The sequence below is a fragment of the Lissotriton vulgaris genome, chromosome 8 (genome assembly GCF_964263255.1).
Source record: "Lissotriton vulgaris chromosome 8, aLisVul1.2, whole genome shotgun sequence".
NCBI lineage: Eukaryota > Metazoa > Chordata > Amphibia > Caudata > Salamandridae > Lissotriton > Lissotriton vulgaris.
Window position 1 is genome coordinate 167,247,337 of NC_141696.1, and position 15,328 is coordinate 167,262,664.

At 48.1% G+C, this 15,328-nt stretch overlaps 1 protein-coding gene across 3 annotated transcripts in view; it reads right to left on the reverse strand.

Moving 5' to 3' along the window:
• The window catches only part of GDPD4 (glycerophosphodiester phosphodiesterase domain containing 4), a 356,500-nt gene that overhangs the window by 69,862 nt on the left and 271,310 nt on the right, over window positions 1-15,328 (reverse strand). For all 3 annotated transcript variants that reach the window (XM_086933889.1, XM_086933891.1, XM_086933888.1), the window contains exons 8-9: window positions 8,144-8,289; window positions 4,589-4,671 (exon numbers count right to left, since the gene is read on the reverse strand). In XM_086933889.1, the coding sequence (XP_086790015.1) occupies window positions 4,589-4,671; window positions 8,144-8,289 (229 nt within the window). The remainder of the gene's footprint in view (window positions 1-4,588; window positions 4,672-8,143; window positions 8,290-15,328) is intronic.

Sequence of the window (15,328 nt, forward strand, 5' to 3'; positions counted from 1 at the left end):
GAGATTACCGGAGCAGAGTTGTCTGGCGGGTGTGTGGAAGTTGAGGCGGTGGTTGAGATATGCTGGTCCTGCGTAGTGGAGAGCTTTGTAGGCATGTGTGGGAAGATTGAAGGTGATTCTCTCGTTGACTGAGAGCCAGTGGCGTTGTCTGAGGTGTTGTGTCATGTGGCTGCGGCTGGGGATGTCGAGAACCAGTCTGGCAGCGGCGTTTTGGATGTTCTGTAGTTTCCTGAGCTGCTTCTGGGTGATGCCGGTGTAGAGTGCATTGCTGTAGTCCAGTCTACTGGTGATGAGTGCGTGGGGGGGGGGGCGTCTTTCTGTATTCCGTGGAGAGCCATCTGAAAGTCTTTTGAAGCAGGCGGAGCATGTGGAAACAGGATGAGGATACTGCATTGATTTGGGGGTTCATTGAGCACGAGGAGTCCATTAAGATGCAGAGGTTGTGTGCGTGGTTCACGGGGGTGGGAGGGGTTCCCAGTGCAGCGGGCCACCAGGAGTCGTCCCAGGCTGAGGGGGTGAGTTCCAGGATGAGTACTTTGGTTTTGTCTGAGTTGAGCTTGAGGCAGCTGGCTCGCATCCAGGTAGCGAAAGCCTTTATTCTGTTGTGCAAGTTGATTTTGGCAGTTGTGGGTTCTTTGGTAAAAGAGATGATCAACTGGGTGTTGTTGACGTATGAGATGTTGTTGAGGCCATGGCTTCTGAAAATGGCTGTGAGGTGAGCCATGTGGATGTTGAAGAGGGTGGGGTCAGGGCACTGGGTCCTGGGGCACTCCACAGCTGATCTCTGCAGGTTCTGAGAGGGACCGAGGTAGTGTGACTCACTGTTTGCTGTCAGTGGCCTTTATTGCTTTTAGCGCTGGGATGCCCCTTTGCTGGGGCAGCTGTTGCACTCTATACATCAGCTTAACCTTAACCTTAACTGTGTTCGGCCGGTCAGGAAGGAGTGGATCCAGTCCAGTGTCTTGTCACAGATGACGGTGTCATGGAATCTCGTGATTAGGGTGCAGTGTTAGAGACGGTGTTGAAGGCAGGTGAGAGGTCCAGTAGGATGAGGGCTGCGGTTTCTCTAAGGTTGAGAAGGGAGCGGATGTCGTTGGTGGCGGTGAGGAGTATGATCTCGGTGCTGTGGTTACTTCAGAAGCCTGAATGGGAGGTGTCCAGTAAGTGGTTCTCTTCGATGTACTCGGCGAAATGGGTGTTGATGGCCTTATCGATTACTTTGGCTGGATAGGGGAGGAGGAAGATGGGTCTGAAGTCCTTGTGTTCAGTCATGTCGGTGGACGGTTTCTTCAGCAGGGCGTTGATCTCGGCATGTTTCCAGTAGTCTGGGTAGGTGGTGGTTTCAATGGAGTAGTTGATGGTGTGGCAAAGCTGGGGGGGCAATGGAGACAGTTGCTCTGTGGAAGATGTGGTACGGGTAAGGATCTGATGGGGCTCTTAAATGGATGCTTTTCATTGCCTCGGGTGTGTTGTTCACTGTGGTGAGTGGAGTCCAGTTGAGCACAATCTGTTGGGGTGCGGTGTGGTTGCGTGTTGTGGTGGTGGGCATAGTGGCAGGGTCCTGGGTATAGAAGCTATCATAGATCTTCCTGATCTTCTGGTGGAAGAAGGTGCAGAGTTTGTTGCAGAGGTCTTGGAAAGGAGGGACATCTGTGGTCTTGCTGGGTTAAAGGACCTCCTCGTTTTTTTCATAAATCTTTATTATAATTCTAACTTGGGATAAATAATTAACATTAATCTTTCGCAATGTCAGCCCACTGTTGCCCCTTTGTGTGACTATAACCCATATCATGATACTTGCCATGTTATATACGAGGAGGCTTAAATTGCAAGTGACACCTTTCCATTCCGTAACAAATGTTATTATATTTATTGTCGTAATGACAGGGCCACATAGGCCAGGAAGGAGTTTATGCTATTCCTTGCTAAATCAGATATCCTTGGCGGCAGTTTAACAGAGCCAGGCACCAGCTGCTCTCAAAATATAGAATCATACGAAGCACAAAAAAACGTTCTAAGACAGCTGAAATGCTGTGAGATCCATGCGATCGTTCCCTCTTTCCTTTTTTATATTTATTGGTGCCTACTTATTTATTTATTGATTGTTAATTTTTTACAAACATCATGCTTTAACTGCAAAAATCGTCATGTTACACAATTAATTTTACCATTGAACTCATGGAAGATTCTAAAACCTTCTGTTAGACATGGCCCTCTCTGCAACGTCACCCCCAAACCTTTTACTTTCATCCTTCCTGTTTTCTGAAATCATTTTTTGTTGTCTTTTAGGACTCTGTGCACTTTACCGCTGCTAACCAGTGCTAAAGTGCTCACCCCCTAAAACATGGTCTTTTTGGCTTACACCTGATTGCTAAGTTTAATTTACTTGTGAGTCCTGCATATATTGTACCACGGGTACGCAGGGTCTGTAAATTAAATGTTACTAGTGGGCAGAAGCACTCATTGTGCTACCCTTTAAAAGTAGCCATTTAAAACATGTCTCAGGGCTGCCATGGCAGCTGTAGTACATTTTAAAACTGCCAATTCGAACTGGCACAATGAAACTTTTGCCAGGTGTAAACCTTCCTCTTTAATACACATAAGTCACTTCTAAAGTAGGCCCTTAACAACCCATAGGACAGGGTTCATTGTATTTAAAAAGTAGGACATGTTTTACATCACTTGGTAGTGAAAAACTTCTAAATTTGTTTTACGCTTCTGCAAGGCCTACATCTCCCATAGGATAACGTTGGGTTACCATATTACATTCAATAAGTGCTAAAATGTGATTGGGAGCAGGTAGAAATGTCATGTTTGGACTCAAATGAATTGTAATTTAAAATCCTCTTTATAGGTAAAAACAGATTTTATATTACAATTTTGAAAATGCCACTTTAAGAAAGTTGGCATTTTGCTGCCCTAAACTTTTTGAGGCCTTATAGGAGTTTTCATCTGGCTGAGCATGTTAATTGCTCCCCTATCAGGAATGTATGCCGGGCCCAGACCACAGGACCTTGGTGTAGCTGGGAGAGGGTCATCCTCAAGAATGTTAGGAGTGGAGCTGTTACCTGCCCTACTTACATTTCAATTGGCTGCCTCTAGCAAACTCTTAAAGGAACTTGTCACCACCCTTTTGTCACCCTAGACCTCTTGGACCTGGGCATGGGAAGTAAGGAACTTTCAAGCACCAGATTTCGGATTGGATTAGAAGTTTCTCCAAACTTAAAGGGTGGCACCATGTATAAATATTGGCCCTCCCGAGCCACTCATCAATACACTCTTGGACTTGTGGACATTACAGAAGGACTTCCTTGTTCTTCAGAGGACTGCACTGCTGCTACGAGAAGACTACCCAGCTGCTTGAGGTCAGCCCTTACTTCAGAGGACTGCCATGCTGCCACCAAAGTACAGCTTGAGGCTTGCCTTGTTCCTCAGATTACTGTCCTGCTGCCCGATGCCTGCCTTGTTCTTCAGAGGACTGCCCATCTGCTGAAGGCCTGACCTTCTGCCTGAGAAGGAAGACTGGACCTGCTCTCTTCATCCCAAGCTAACCTTTGTGGCTCCAAGGATCAGTTGCCTCACTTCCTGTTGTGGGCTACAGGAACACAACAGGCTCCATGGGCCTCCAATCACCTGCTCAGCTGACCAGCTCCAACTGGCCCTGCCTGGACCTTCAACTGAACCTGCCTGTGCCCTGCTAGCATGAGTTTATGATCCCCAAGAGGTGCCTCCCCAGGTCAGAGATCCTTGGCTGCCACCAGTTGAGCTCCTCCTGTGAAATCCTGAAGTTTTGAACTCAGCGCATCAGACTTTGAGAAGGTAACTTTTTCAGCGGTTCCTATATCTGGCCCACAATCCATTGCAGTCACCCTGAATTTGTGAATTTGTCCTGGTCTAGCATGACCAGAATCCCACCGTTAGTGCTTTCTGCTTCTTGGTGCTATTTCTACTTAAAAATTTGAAAGTGCATAATTACGATTCTACAGATTTAATTTGTTTCCTTTTGGTGTTATTTTATTTTTATTTTTTAACTCAATTTTTCTAAATTGGTGTGCGATATCTCTTGTTTTGTGTTTTCACTTTACTACTGCTTGTGTGCTATATAAACATGCTCATTGCCTCTAAGTTAAGCCTGACTGATTTTGTGTTAAGCTACCAGAGGGTTCAGCACAGGTTAATTTAGTGACTGTTGAGGGTCACCCTAGCAAGGAGTGGGGTTGTTGCCTGAGTAGGACTTGCGCCCCCCTCAACCAATAACCCGATTTCTTACAACCTCATATTTTCTTAATATTCTGTTTTGGATGTATTGAGATGAAACTTGACAGCCATGCTACCTTAGTTGATCAGAACATGTGCTCAATCTTTTAGGAGTGGCTTCCATTTCAGCAGGTAAAATAGCTCAGTGAGTTACCCACTTCTGAGCTCTGTTTGTCACCTATAGGTCATAACTTTAAATGTAGCAGGGCCAATTCAACCATTTAGCCGTCCAAGGTCAATAAGATTAGTACCAGTGATTACTGTCTACATTTTACTTCTCCTCCTCTATGCAGTGGTGCTTGCATCAACAACCCAGCTGTATTCATCTTACCTCATTGTGACATCAGTTTCAAGGCCTGCTGCTCCATGCTCAATAGTCTTCTCAAATGACAATTTGGTGTTTTCAGGAGCCAGCTGTTGCAAGAAGACAAAAAGGGAAAAGCTGTGTTAATAAATTACAGACATATCCCATGCTACCCTATGTTTCTTCGAACCTTATCTTAGCAAGTTTCACACTTTCCTTCTTCTGTCTTCAGATATTTGATATTCACCTACCAACGTGCACAACGTAATCCCAACATGTAAGAAATATTCTGGCAAATTTAATTATCATGCTTCTGTCTCACATATAGCATATTCATCTGTACACAACAGCATCTTCAAATGTAATTTCTGTTGAGGAGACAGCTTGATTGAAGTAAACGCAGGCATTCATAAACGTTGTTTACATGTGTTGCCTGCACAAATTCTGTTTCTCACATTAATGTCTGTCATGCTGACTTTACCAATGCTAGGAAGAAATAGCAAATCATATTACTTTCCGTGTACAATGCATGAAAAACTGAATGTGACAAACAGCTGAGGATTAGGTTGGTTTTTGATGGAAAATTGTTCCTCGTGCACTCCAGTGGAAGCGCTTCCTATTCCTATAAGGCAGAATGATACACCAAATAGCCAATCACAACAGGTGAGAGTCTAAAACTCCTCTTGGTGAAACCAATCGTCTGTGTATTTTAAAGAATTGTAACAATGCATTTTGCAAACAGCTGCACTGTGAAGTCAGACCTAAACATGCACACATATGAACTTGTGTTGATGGGCACTGAATAGATGTAGAAGGACAGGAGTGCTCATGGGGGTATAACAACAGGATGCAATTCTCAGTAAGAGGATATCTCATCAAGAGCAAATTTACCTGAATTGAAATTGAAGGTGAGAAACCTGGTTGTTTCAGGCAAATAGGCCTGTGTGTGGCGGCCTCTACAATGGCAGCAACTGTTTGTTCTTACCTTTGTATGTGTCTCACCTTTGGATGGAGAAAAAACAACATAATTGGTTCTGTCAATAAATACAAGGTAGTGGTTTGTGAAAGACAATGTATGGAGATACAACTAATTTAGGGTGATGGTTATATTCATAAACTTGATGTGCCAAGGGGTATAGCTTACGTTTGTAAGTAGCTCAGCAGCAACGGAGAGTTGAGCATATTCATGCTATGAGATTTGAACTCTACAACAGTTGTAGTACACACAGTCTGTTTGTGGTAGTTGTGTGTAACAGGACAATTACTTCGCCCCTAGAGAAAAATGGACAATTTACCAACCATAGAGCAACACCTACTTTTTACTCTGACCACATCTTCAGTCCACACAGCACCTAACTATAGCAGGATTTAGTTTGCATGGCCTCCTGGTCTCTGACACAATATCTTCTATACATCTCATGGTGTTTTAGTTTACTCTACAAAAGTAGAATACAAACAAGGACTCACCGACAAACTCAAAAAACGACAATTATGGATATCCGCCAGCACAAGACCATGCTTGAACATCTGGGGTATCACCTGCTTGATTCTCTGCCAACAGCTTACGCAACACAGTAGCCGACCTCTTCAGCATACATAGTAGAGACTGCACACCATGTTATGAGCTTCCAAAACTCATCAGCCTCCTTCGAACAAAGAGCCCTATACAACCTTATGATCATCAAGGGCTTCTGATGCAGCACAGTGCATGAGCATGATACTGGTTGGAAACAGCGCACCCTGCCAAAGAGATATGCTGTTGCCAAAATGCAAAATGTAGCAGGGTTAGTAAGTCTAACCCACAGGCCAAAACTAAAAAGCTCGCTTCCAAAAAGCAAAAGTATATGGATCAGCAAGGAATGGACCAAGGATGATCATCTGACAAACTAAAGGAAGTGGAAAAAAAAATGACAGACTCAGATAATTACTGTCCTCAGTATTGGATAAAGGGCTGGTGGAGATAGGCAGACGCTTCAAGGCAGATTTAGGGTGGAAAGTTGCTCCTTGACTTCAGGCTGTCGAAGGTCTTATTTGTAAGTTTCACGCTGGACTAGAGTTTCCATCATGGAGAGTTTACCTTCATGCAGAAAACCAGCCCTCTGTTTCTGTCTCATGAGGAGCAAGTTGCCAGCTGCAACTTCCGTATTGTAGGACCACTTCTTGAAGTTGCAGAACTTAAATCTTCAGTAACCTTCCAGATGTCAATGATTCCGGTGAGATGTATTTTATCTTCAATTGTAGTTCCAGGAGGCTTCAGCGGGTTTTTGTAATCCTATAGTTCTATTCACTTGTCGCCCAGAAGAATTCAGACAGAGATGCGGAAGGAGGTAGGCTTAGGATGGTAGCAGGAACAAACAGGTCCCTTTATTTACAGGATCGAAGGATACATAAAGAAAAAAGTAGCAGGAAGAAATCCTTGCTATGTTTTTTTATTGACTGCTGACTCCCAACTTGTAATAAAAGTAAAAGATTTCTTATTTAATAATAGCACCCAGCGGTGCTGGAACGATTTGTAGAAGGGGGGTGCTGTTCAATAACATCGCCTCACTAAAGGCATAGGGGATATCTGACAGTGTTTTTTCTAAACCCAAAAATGCTGCCAGAAGAAAAGCCTTTGAAGGGCCCCTTTATTACTCATTCTCCATCTAAACCCTTTCAGATTTGATGGTGGTGCTTAAGCACCTCAAGCACCCCTAGTTCCAGACCCACTGATAGAACCAAACCATTGTGTGTGTACAAACCTGCAAACACACACATTCTAAAATCAGAAATCTTAGATATTTTACATATTACACAAGATAAACAGTGAATGATTCCATTGTCTTCCATGCCTTGAATGATGCCAGGCAACAGAAACACTGAACATCTAACACACATCAGATGATTGGAGGAATGATTGCAATACATCTAACTCCTGGCGATTGCTCCGATAGCATTTAAACTCATTCTTGTTTTGCTCACTGTGCAACTGGAACCGAGCTACATCAGACTGAAGAGGGCCTTTCAGGCCAAAACCTGTCTTGGGTTGCTTGTTTTCCAGTTCAGAGAGGACCTGGCTTAGCAGTAGGGCTGGCCTGTTCCTATTGGAGTAGGACCAAGACTGATTTGCATATGGCTGTCCCTGATCTGAAGTGGCATGGTCGGCAAAAGAAAGATGAGTTGGAATCCTACCCCAAGCATTTGCCAGTGGTTAGATTTATTGCAAGCATCTTCCATCACCTTTTAAGTGTTTAACACCATCGCTGCTGATGGTTTTCCCCTCCTGTGCTGAGAACCTTTGATTACCATTGTTCATGACGAGCTGAGCTCGTCGTCAGCACAGCTCAACCGTGCCTCATGACGAGCTGAGCTCGTCATGAGCATCGAAGGGGTTAACAGATACACTGAAATAGGCCTAAGCACGTAAACGTTGAGCCACACTACATACTTTGACAACTCTCTTTTAAATATCCCACTTGTAATCGAGTGGACAGAACCACATAGTAAGAAACAGACAGGATTCAAATGCAGTAAACCGGTGGTCTGGAAGGAAGGCAGAAGAACTAAGGAACGAGTCAGAATTAGAAATACTCTTTTACCTACCACTGGAGTGCCTCTGTGTCCGAAGAGAACCGGTTTGGGCCCCAGTGTGCCCTCGCCTCTGATGCAGGGGGAGTACATTCCCAGTGGGATCAAGTATAGAAGGATTAGGACAGCAAGGAATGGACCAAGGATGATCGCCTGACAAACTACAGGAAGTGGAAAGACATAAATGACAGATCACTGAGCCAATCAAATGTTTACTTTCTTTAGCTAGTGTACCACACTGGAATTCTTTACAACATAATATCCATATTCACGTATATGTAATGCAGAAATGTACACCATTCATACACCATTGGTAATAAGTATGAAACCTTTTACTATAGTTTTCCTTGCATGTGCTCTAACGGTTTAATGAAATGTTTTCTAAATAATCTTAAATATGTTGCAAGAACATGCCTTTTTCAGATTTCTTATAGTGACAATAATTAAACGAGAAAATAAATTCCTCTTTTCCTTCTAATGTTCAAGATCAAAATATTTTAGAACAGCATAGACCATTTTTAGGTCTTGTGTGGGTGTGGCAGCGAAGCTGCCCCGCCTCTGCGAGAGATATTGATAAAAAAAATTCTAAGGGACTCTAAGCCCCGCTCCTCCATTCTATTGGGTAGCGTCAGCGTTTATAGTAAACGCTGACTTCCCAAGGGAAAGGAGTGTTTTCAGGTGCCACCCTGTCCGCTTTTCAGACAGCCCCTAAGGACACAATGGCCTGCTTTACGGCTGTGGTAAAGAACTTTCCTATCAGTGGAGGAGTGTTTTATTACTCTGTTTACTACTCCTGCCAGGCACGGAGCTCACAGGCGCAGGGGTTCATGGGGAGGACAGAGGCATCCCAGCAGACTCTGTAGTCTTAAGAGAAGCGGAATTCCCTCCCCTCGCTACTCTACCTCCACCCCACTCTCTCGGCTGTTCCTCCCCCTCCCTGGAGTGCTCTATGGAGTGTGCCTGCATCTCAAACAGATAGACCCCCATGCCCACCCCTCCCTCGGGCTCGGACAGGAAGTGGGTGCTGAGCTCTGCCCCGGGAGGGAGTCAGTTGTTTGGTAAATTAATGATTGTCCTCTGACTCGGGAATGCATGTGGCAAGGCTGGAGGGGGCAAGGACAATCCAGGGTAGCGGTGTCCTGCCTATGCTCTCAGAGTGCAGGCACAACGACAAGGACTCCACCCCCGCCAGCTGGAGAGAGTGAACTCTGTTCAGCAAGTGAACAGCACTGAAAGCGGCACATCATTTGATTACGAACAATTCAAAACTCAGAATTCACTGACTGGCTCAGTTCATACACATAAATGCAGAAGAAATAGTTGATTTCACTGATGAGGTTTGAACCGCCCATTCTAACAAAGGCCTCTCTACCCGTGAGGACAGATGTATCCAAAGGAGATGCACGACCTTCTGACTCTTAAACAGAACTTGTCTCAGTACCTCTCTCAGTCTCACCACGTCAGACCGGCCTGTCACTCAAACAACCCTATCTGTCCCAGCCCCGAGATTATAAACTCGAGAGAAAGCCCTGATCACGGTATCTACAGAGTTTGCAAAGGACCCCCCAAAACTCCAGAGAAATTCAAACCCCTGACACCCATGGGTCCCAGGACAAGATCCACCCATCAAGCGCCCTCCGCCTCCAGGTGCACTCCTTAAAGCCTCCTCCGTCCTCCCAGGGGCTTATGAAGTGGTATCCTAGCAACAAAGCGCTGCACACCATAGGGATGTAATTGAGAGCAAGGGGGCTCTGTTGCCAACACCCCTCCATCCCTGTTCCCCCCCCCCCCGAGCTGCCCTTCTACGGGGGCCCTCTTCTTTGTGGTCATCCTTCAGGGACGCCTTCCCTGCTGCCCGCTGCTGGCACCTCTCCTTCCACCCCGCAAATGCCACTTCTCCCCCCCCCCCCTTTCTGGTGCCCTCTCCCAGCTTCCTTTTTCTTCAGAATGTGATCTTGGCATGTGCAGAATGCATTTCTCTTTGTCTTGCAAAATCAGGTGTTATTGGCAAGAACACTTCAGGTGAAAGCAGGACCTGGTATCTTTGACGAGCCCCCCACCTGAGGGAGCGCCACCCCTTCCACACCGCCCACCCTCTGTTCAATACCAGCCTCCCACCTCCCCCTTTTCAGGACGAGACGAGGACGAGATCTCGGCTCCTGCACCGACCCGCTCAGGAGACGCGATGTGAGATAGCGCCTCAACTATTTTATCAATTGTGTCCTGCTACACAAATGTGCTGTTCTGTTCACCGGCCGCCTCTAGCCGCTGGCCGCTCAGAGTGCTGTAGCGTTCTAGTGGTTTTCGTAAGCTCCAGCCTCGGCTGGAACTACGTGCACTAATGTATCACCTTCTGGCCAGGCGTGCCCAGAAAGGTATAAATAAATGGTCGGGAGTCGCTCGTGACTTCCGGTCCGACCAGCAAGCCATGGTGTTTGTGTCAATCATTTAATGCTCACATACCAATATATTACCTACCCCTCCACACTGGCGACAGAGGGTGGGATTCTGCTGATAAAGCCCCCAGACGAGACGCCGACAGAGGCATCCACAGGCGTGATAGAGCGCCGTCAGGAGCAGAAGAGACCAGCGCCGAGTGAGGCGCCAGACGCGGGAGCACGAGCAGGAGTGAGAGCCCCGACGGCGCCGCCAACCGCACCGGTGAGCAGCGTGAGCCCTGAGCTGCATAGGGGCACCGTCGCGGTGAGCAGTGAAGAGCCGCGAGCACCAGCGGCCTGCACACACGGAGGAAGGCCTGACAACCAGGCAAATTGAGCGCGCATGCGCGAAGAAAGCGAGAGGCCTGGCAGGAGCATTGAAGAGTGACGCGGGTGAGCGCGAGTGCCGCGGACATAGAGAGAAGCAAGAATCAACCCCGCTCCCGCCTGAAAGGAAAGCAGCAGGCACATACACGAGGCAGAGAAGGCACGTCCAGCGACCAACAAGAGTCTGAGACACGTGGAATGTGGGGCAAGCAAATCAAACAAACACCAACCAAGCCAAGAGTATAAGGCCCCAAACAAGCACTGGCAAAACTAAAAAACTAAAAAAAACACAAACAAGTCGGGTAACACCATTTTAAGCACAGAGGGACACGAGTAAACAACACCACGATGTCGAACCCACCAGGTAACGTGGGAGTCAACCAAAATCAGCCAGCAGCGCCACAAAAGGCAGCGCCACACCAAGCAGCGCCACAGCAAGCGGCACCACAACCAGTAGCGCAGCAGCAGGTAGTGCCCCCAGTCCAGCCAGCACAACAATCAGCTCACTCACAAATTCAAGCCCTTCCACCATTCAGTGAGCTGATCGATCCAGCCACAGCAGCACCAAGATGGGCAGTTTGGATCGGACAACTTAACAACTACTTCGTGGCCACCCATGAAACAGATAATGTAGTCAAACGGTCACTATTGCTGCATTTCGGAGGGACTGAGATCTACAAACTTTTCTCTCACCTTCCAGACACCGGAAATGCTAATGACTATGACGCCGCGGTGCGTGCGCTCAATGCGCACTTTGACCCTCAGCTCAACCCACATTACGAAAGATTCAAATTTAGACAGTCAAGACAAAGAGAAGGTGAGACGATGGATGCCTTTCATGCCCGGTTGAGCGAACTGGTAAGCACATGTACCGAAGATGACCAAACAAAAGAAGTCACAGCGCAGATCATTCAAGGATGCTGAAATAAAACTCTGAGGACACAGATATTGCGTCAACCACATATCACGCTGGATGAAATACTCATGCTCGCACGATCACACATGGAAGCCGACTTAACTCCTCAAGCACAGGCAGGGACCAACATAAAGACAGAAAGAGTGGATGCCGTTCGCACCCCGAGTAGAGGCGGACGGGGAAGATGGCCGACTAGGACACCAAGACGGCCGCCATGCGGTTACTGCGGACTAGAACTGCGGACGAGATGAACACAATCAAGATGGATGCCCTGCGAGAGGGAAAACGTGCTCTAAATGTTCGCAAGCATATGCAGAGGAGGATTCCGTGGAAGAAACCTGTCCGGAAGGAAGACCACCACAGGAGCAGTCAGACAACTAAGCCTAGAGGACACACAGCAGACAAGACCCATGACGTCCAGACACCACCGACACGCACGACTAGACGACTCCTCCACAGAGGACGATGGCGAATGCTATTTCGTATCCTTCACAAAGGATCTAAAGAGAAGGCGAAGACTGCAACCAAAGTGCCAAATCCAAATTGATGGATCAGCAGTCACCGGAGAGATAGATACTGGTGCAACAGTGAACGTGATGGGTATACAGCACTACAAAAGCCTCAATCCCAGGCCGCAATTAACACCATCCAAAGTCATAAAACTAACATATGGCAGCCAGACACCACTTCCCCTACGGGGGAAGATGCAAGTACAAGTTAAGACAGAAGATCGTGAAGTGACAACAACGTTTCATGTCATCGACAAAGAAGCTGACCTTCTAGTTGGGCAAACACAACAGGTGATGGACCGAATGTGGATCAATGTCACACACTCAACCCAGTCCAAGGATCTGGGCCCAAATCCATCGTTTTTTTGCACTCCACACCACCCTGGGTTAGACAATGGCGATATGCAAATCAGCTCTGACCCTGTGCCCTATGGGAACAGTCCAGTCCGAACTACAAAGCCATGTCCTTCCCAGAACGGAATCAAGCATCCGAGGACCGGACCGGTTTCGAGGTAACACCTCTCATCAGCCCGGCTAGCTTGACTCCAGTGGTGTGGAGTGCCTGGGACCCACGTCTGGGCATCCCCAGCGCACTTTGGGCGGAATATGCAAACACATCAGGTGATGGACCGAATGTGGATCAATGTCACACACTCAACCCAGTCCAAGGATCTGGGCCCAAATCCATCGTTTTTTTGCACTCCACACCACCCTGGGTTAGACAATGGCGATATGCAAATCAGCTCTGACCCTGTGCCCCATGGGAACAGTCCAGTCCGAACTACAAAAGCCATGTCCTTCCCAGAACGGAATCAAGCATCCGAGGACCGGACCGGTTTCGAGGTAACACCTCTCATCAGCCCGGCTAGCTTGACTCCAGTGGTGTGGAGTGCCTGGGACCCACGTCTGGGCATCCCCAGCGCACTTAGGGCGGAATATGCAAACACAACAGGTGATGGACCGAATGTGGATCAATGTCACACACTCAACCCAGTCCAAGGATCTGGGCCCAAATCCATCGTTTTTTTGCACTCCACACCACCCTGGGTTAGACAATGGCGATATGCAAATCAGCTCTGACCCTGTGCCCCATGGGAACAGTCCAGTCCAAACTACAAAAGCCATGTCCTTCCCAGAACAGAATCAAGCATCCGAGGACCGGACCGGTTTCGAGGTAACACCTCTTATCAGCCCGGCTAGCTTGACTCCAGTGGTGTGGAGTGCCTGGGACCGACGTCTGGGCATCCCCAGCGCACTTAGGGCGGAATATGCAAACACAACAGGTGATGGACCGAATGTGGATCAATGTCACACACTCAACCCAGTCCAAGGATCTGGGCCCAAATCCATCGTTTTTTTGCACTCCACACCACCCTGGGTTAGACAATGGCGATATGCAAATCAGCTCTGACCCTGTGCCCCATGGGAACAGTCCAGTCCGAACTACAAAAGCCATGTCCTTCCCAGAATGGAATCAAGCATCCGAGGACCGGACCGGTTTCGAGGTAACACCTCTCATCAGCCCAGCTAGCTTGACTCCAGTGGTGTGGAGTGCCTGGTACCCACGTCTGGGCATCCCCAGCGCACTTAGGGCGGAATATGCAAACACAACAGGTGATGGACCGAATGTGGATCAATGTCACACACTCAACCCAGTCCAAGGATCTGGGCCCAAATCCATCGTTTTTTTGCACTCCACACCACCCTGGGTTAGACAATGGCGATATGCAAATCAGCTCTGACCCTGTGCCCCATGGGAACAGTCCAGTCCGAACTACAAAAGCCATGTCCTTCCCAGAACGGAATCAAGCATCCGAGGACCGGACCGGTTTCGAGGTAACACCTCTCATCAGCCCGGCTAGCTTGACTCCAGTGGTGTGGAGTGCCTGGGACCCACGTCTGGGCATCCCCAGCGCACTTAGGGCGGAATATGCAAACACAACAGGTGATGGACCGAATGTGGATCAATGTCACACACTCAACCCAGTCCAAGGATCTGGGCCCAAATCCATCTTTTTTTTGCACTCCACACCACCCTGGGTTAGACAATGGCGATATGCAAATCAGCTCTGACCCTGTGCCCCATGGGAACAGTCCAGTCCGAACTACAAAAGCCATGTCCTTCCCAGAACGGAAGCAAGCATCCGAGGACCGGACCGGTTTCGAGGTAACACCTCTCATCAGCCCGGCTAGCTTGACTCCAGTGGTGTGGAGTGCCTGGGACCCACGTCTGGGCATCCCCAGCGCACTTAGGGCGGAATATGCAAACACAACAGGTGATGGACCGAATGTGGATCAATGTCACACACTCAACCAGGTCCAAGGATCTGGGCCCAAATCCATCGTTTTTTTGCACTCCACACCACCCTGGGTTAGACAATGGCGATATGCAAATCAGCTCTGACCCTGTGCCCCATGGGAACAGTCCAGTCCGAACTACAAAAGCCATGTCCTTCCCAGAACGGAATCAAGCATCCGAGGACCGGACCGGTTTCGAGGTAACACCTCTCATCAGCCCGGCTAGCTTGACTCCAGTGGTGTGGAGTGCCTGGGACCCACGTCTGGGCATCCCCAGCGCACTTAGGGCGGAATATGCAAACACAACAGGTGATGGACCGAATGTGGATCAATGTCACACACTCAACCCAGTCCAAGGATCTGGGTCCAAATCCATCGTTTTTTTGCACTCCACACCACCCTGGGTTAGACAATGGCGATATGCAAATCAGCTCTGACCCTGTGCCCCATGGGAACAGTCCAGTCCGAACTACAAAAGCCATGTCCTTCCCAGAACGGAATCAAGCATCCGAGGACCGGACCGGTTTCGAGGTAACACCTCTCATCAGCCCGGCTAGCTTGACTCCAGTGGTGTGGAGTGCCTGGGACCCACGTCTGGGCATCCCCAGCGCACTTAGGGCGGAATATGCAAACACAACAGGTGATGGACCGAATGTGGATCAATGTCACACACTCAACCCAGTCCAAGGATCTGGGCCCAAATCCATCGTTT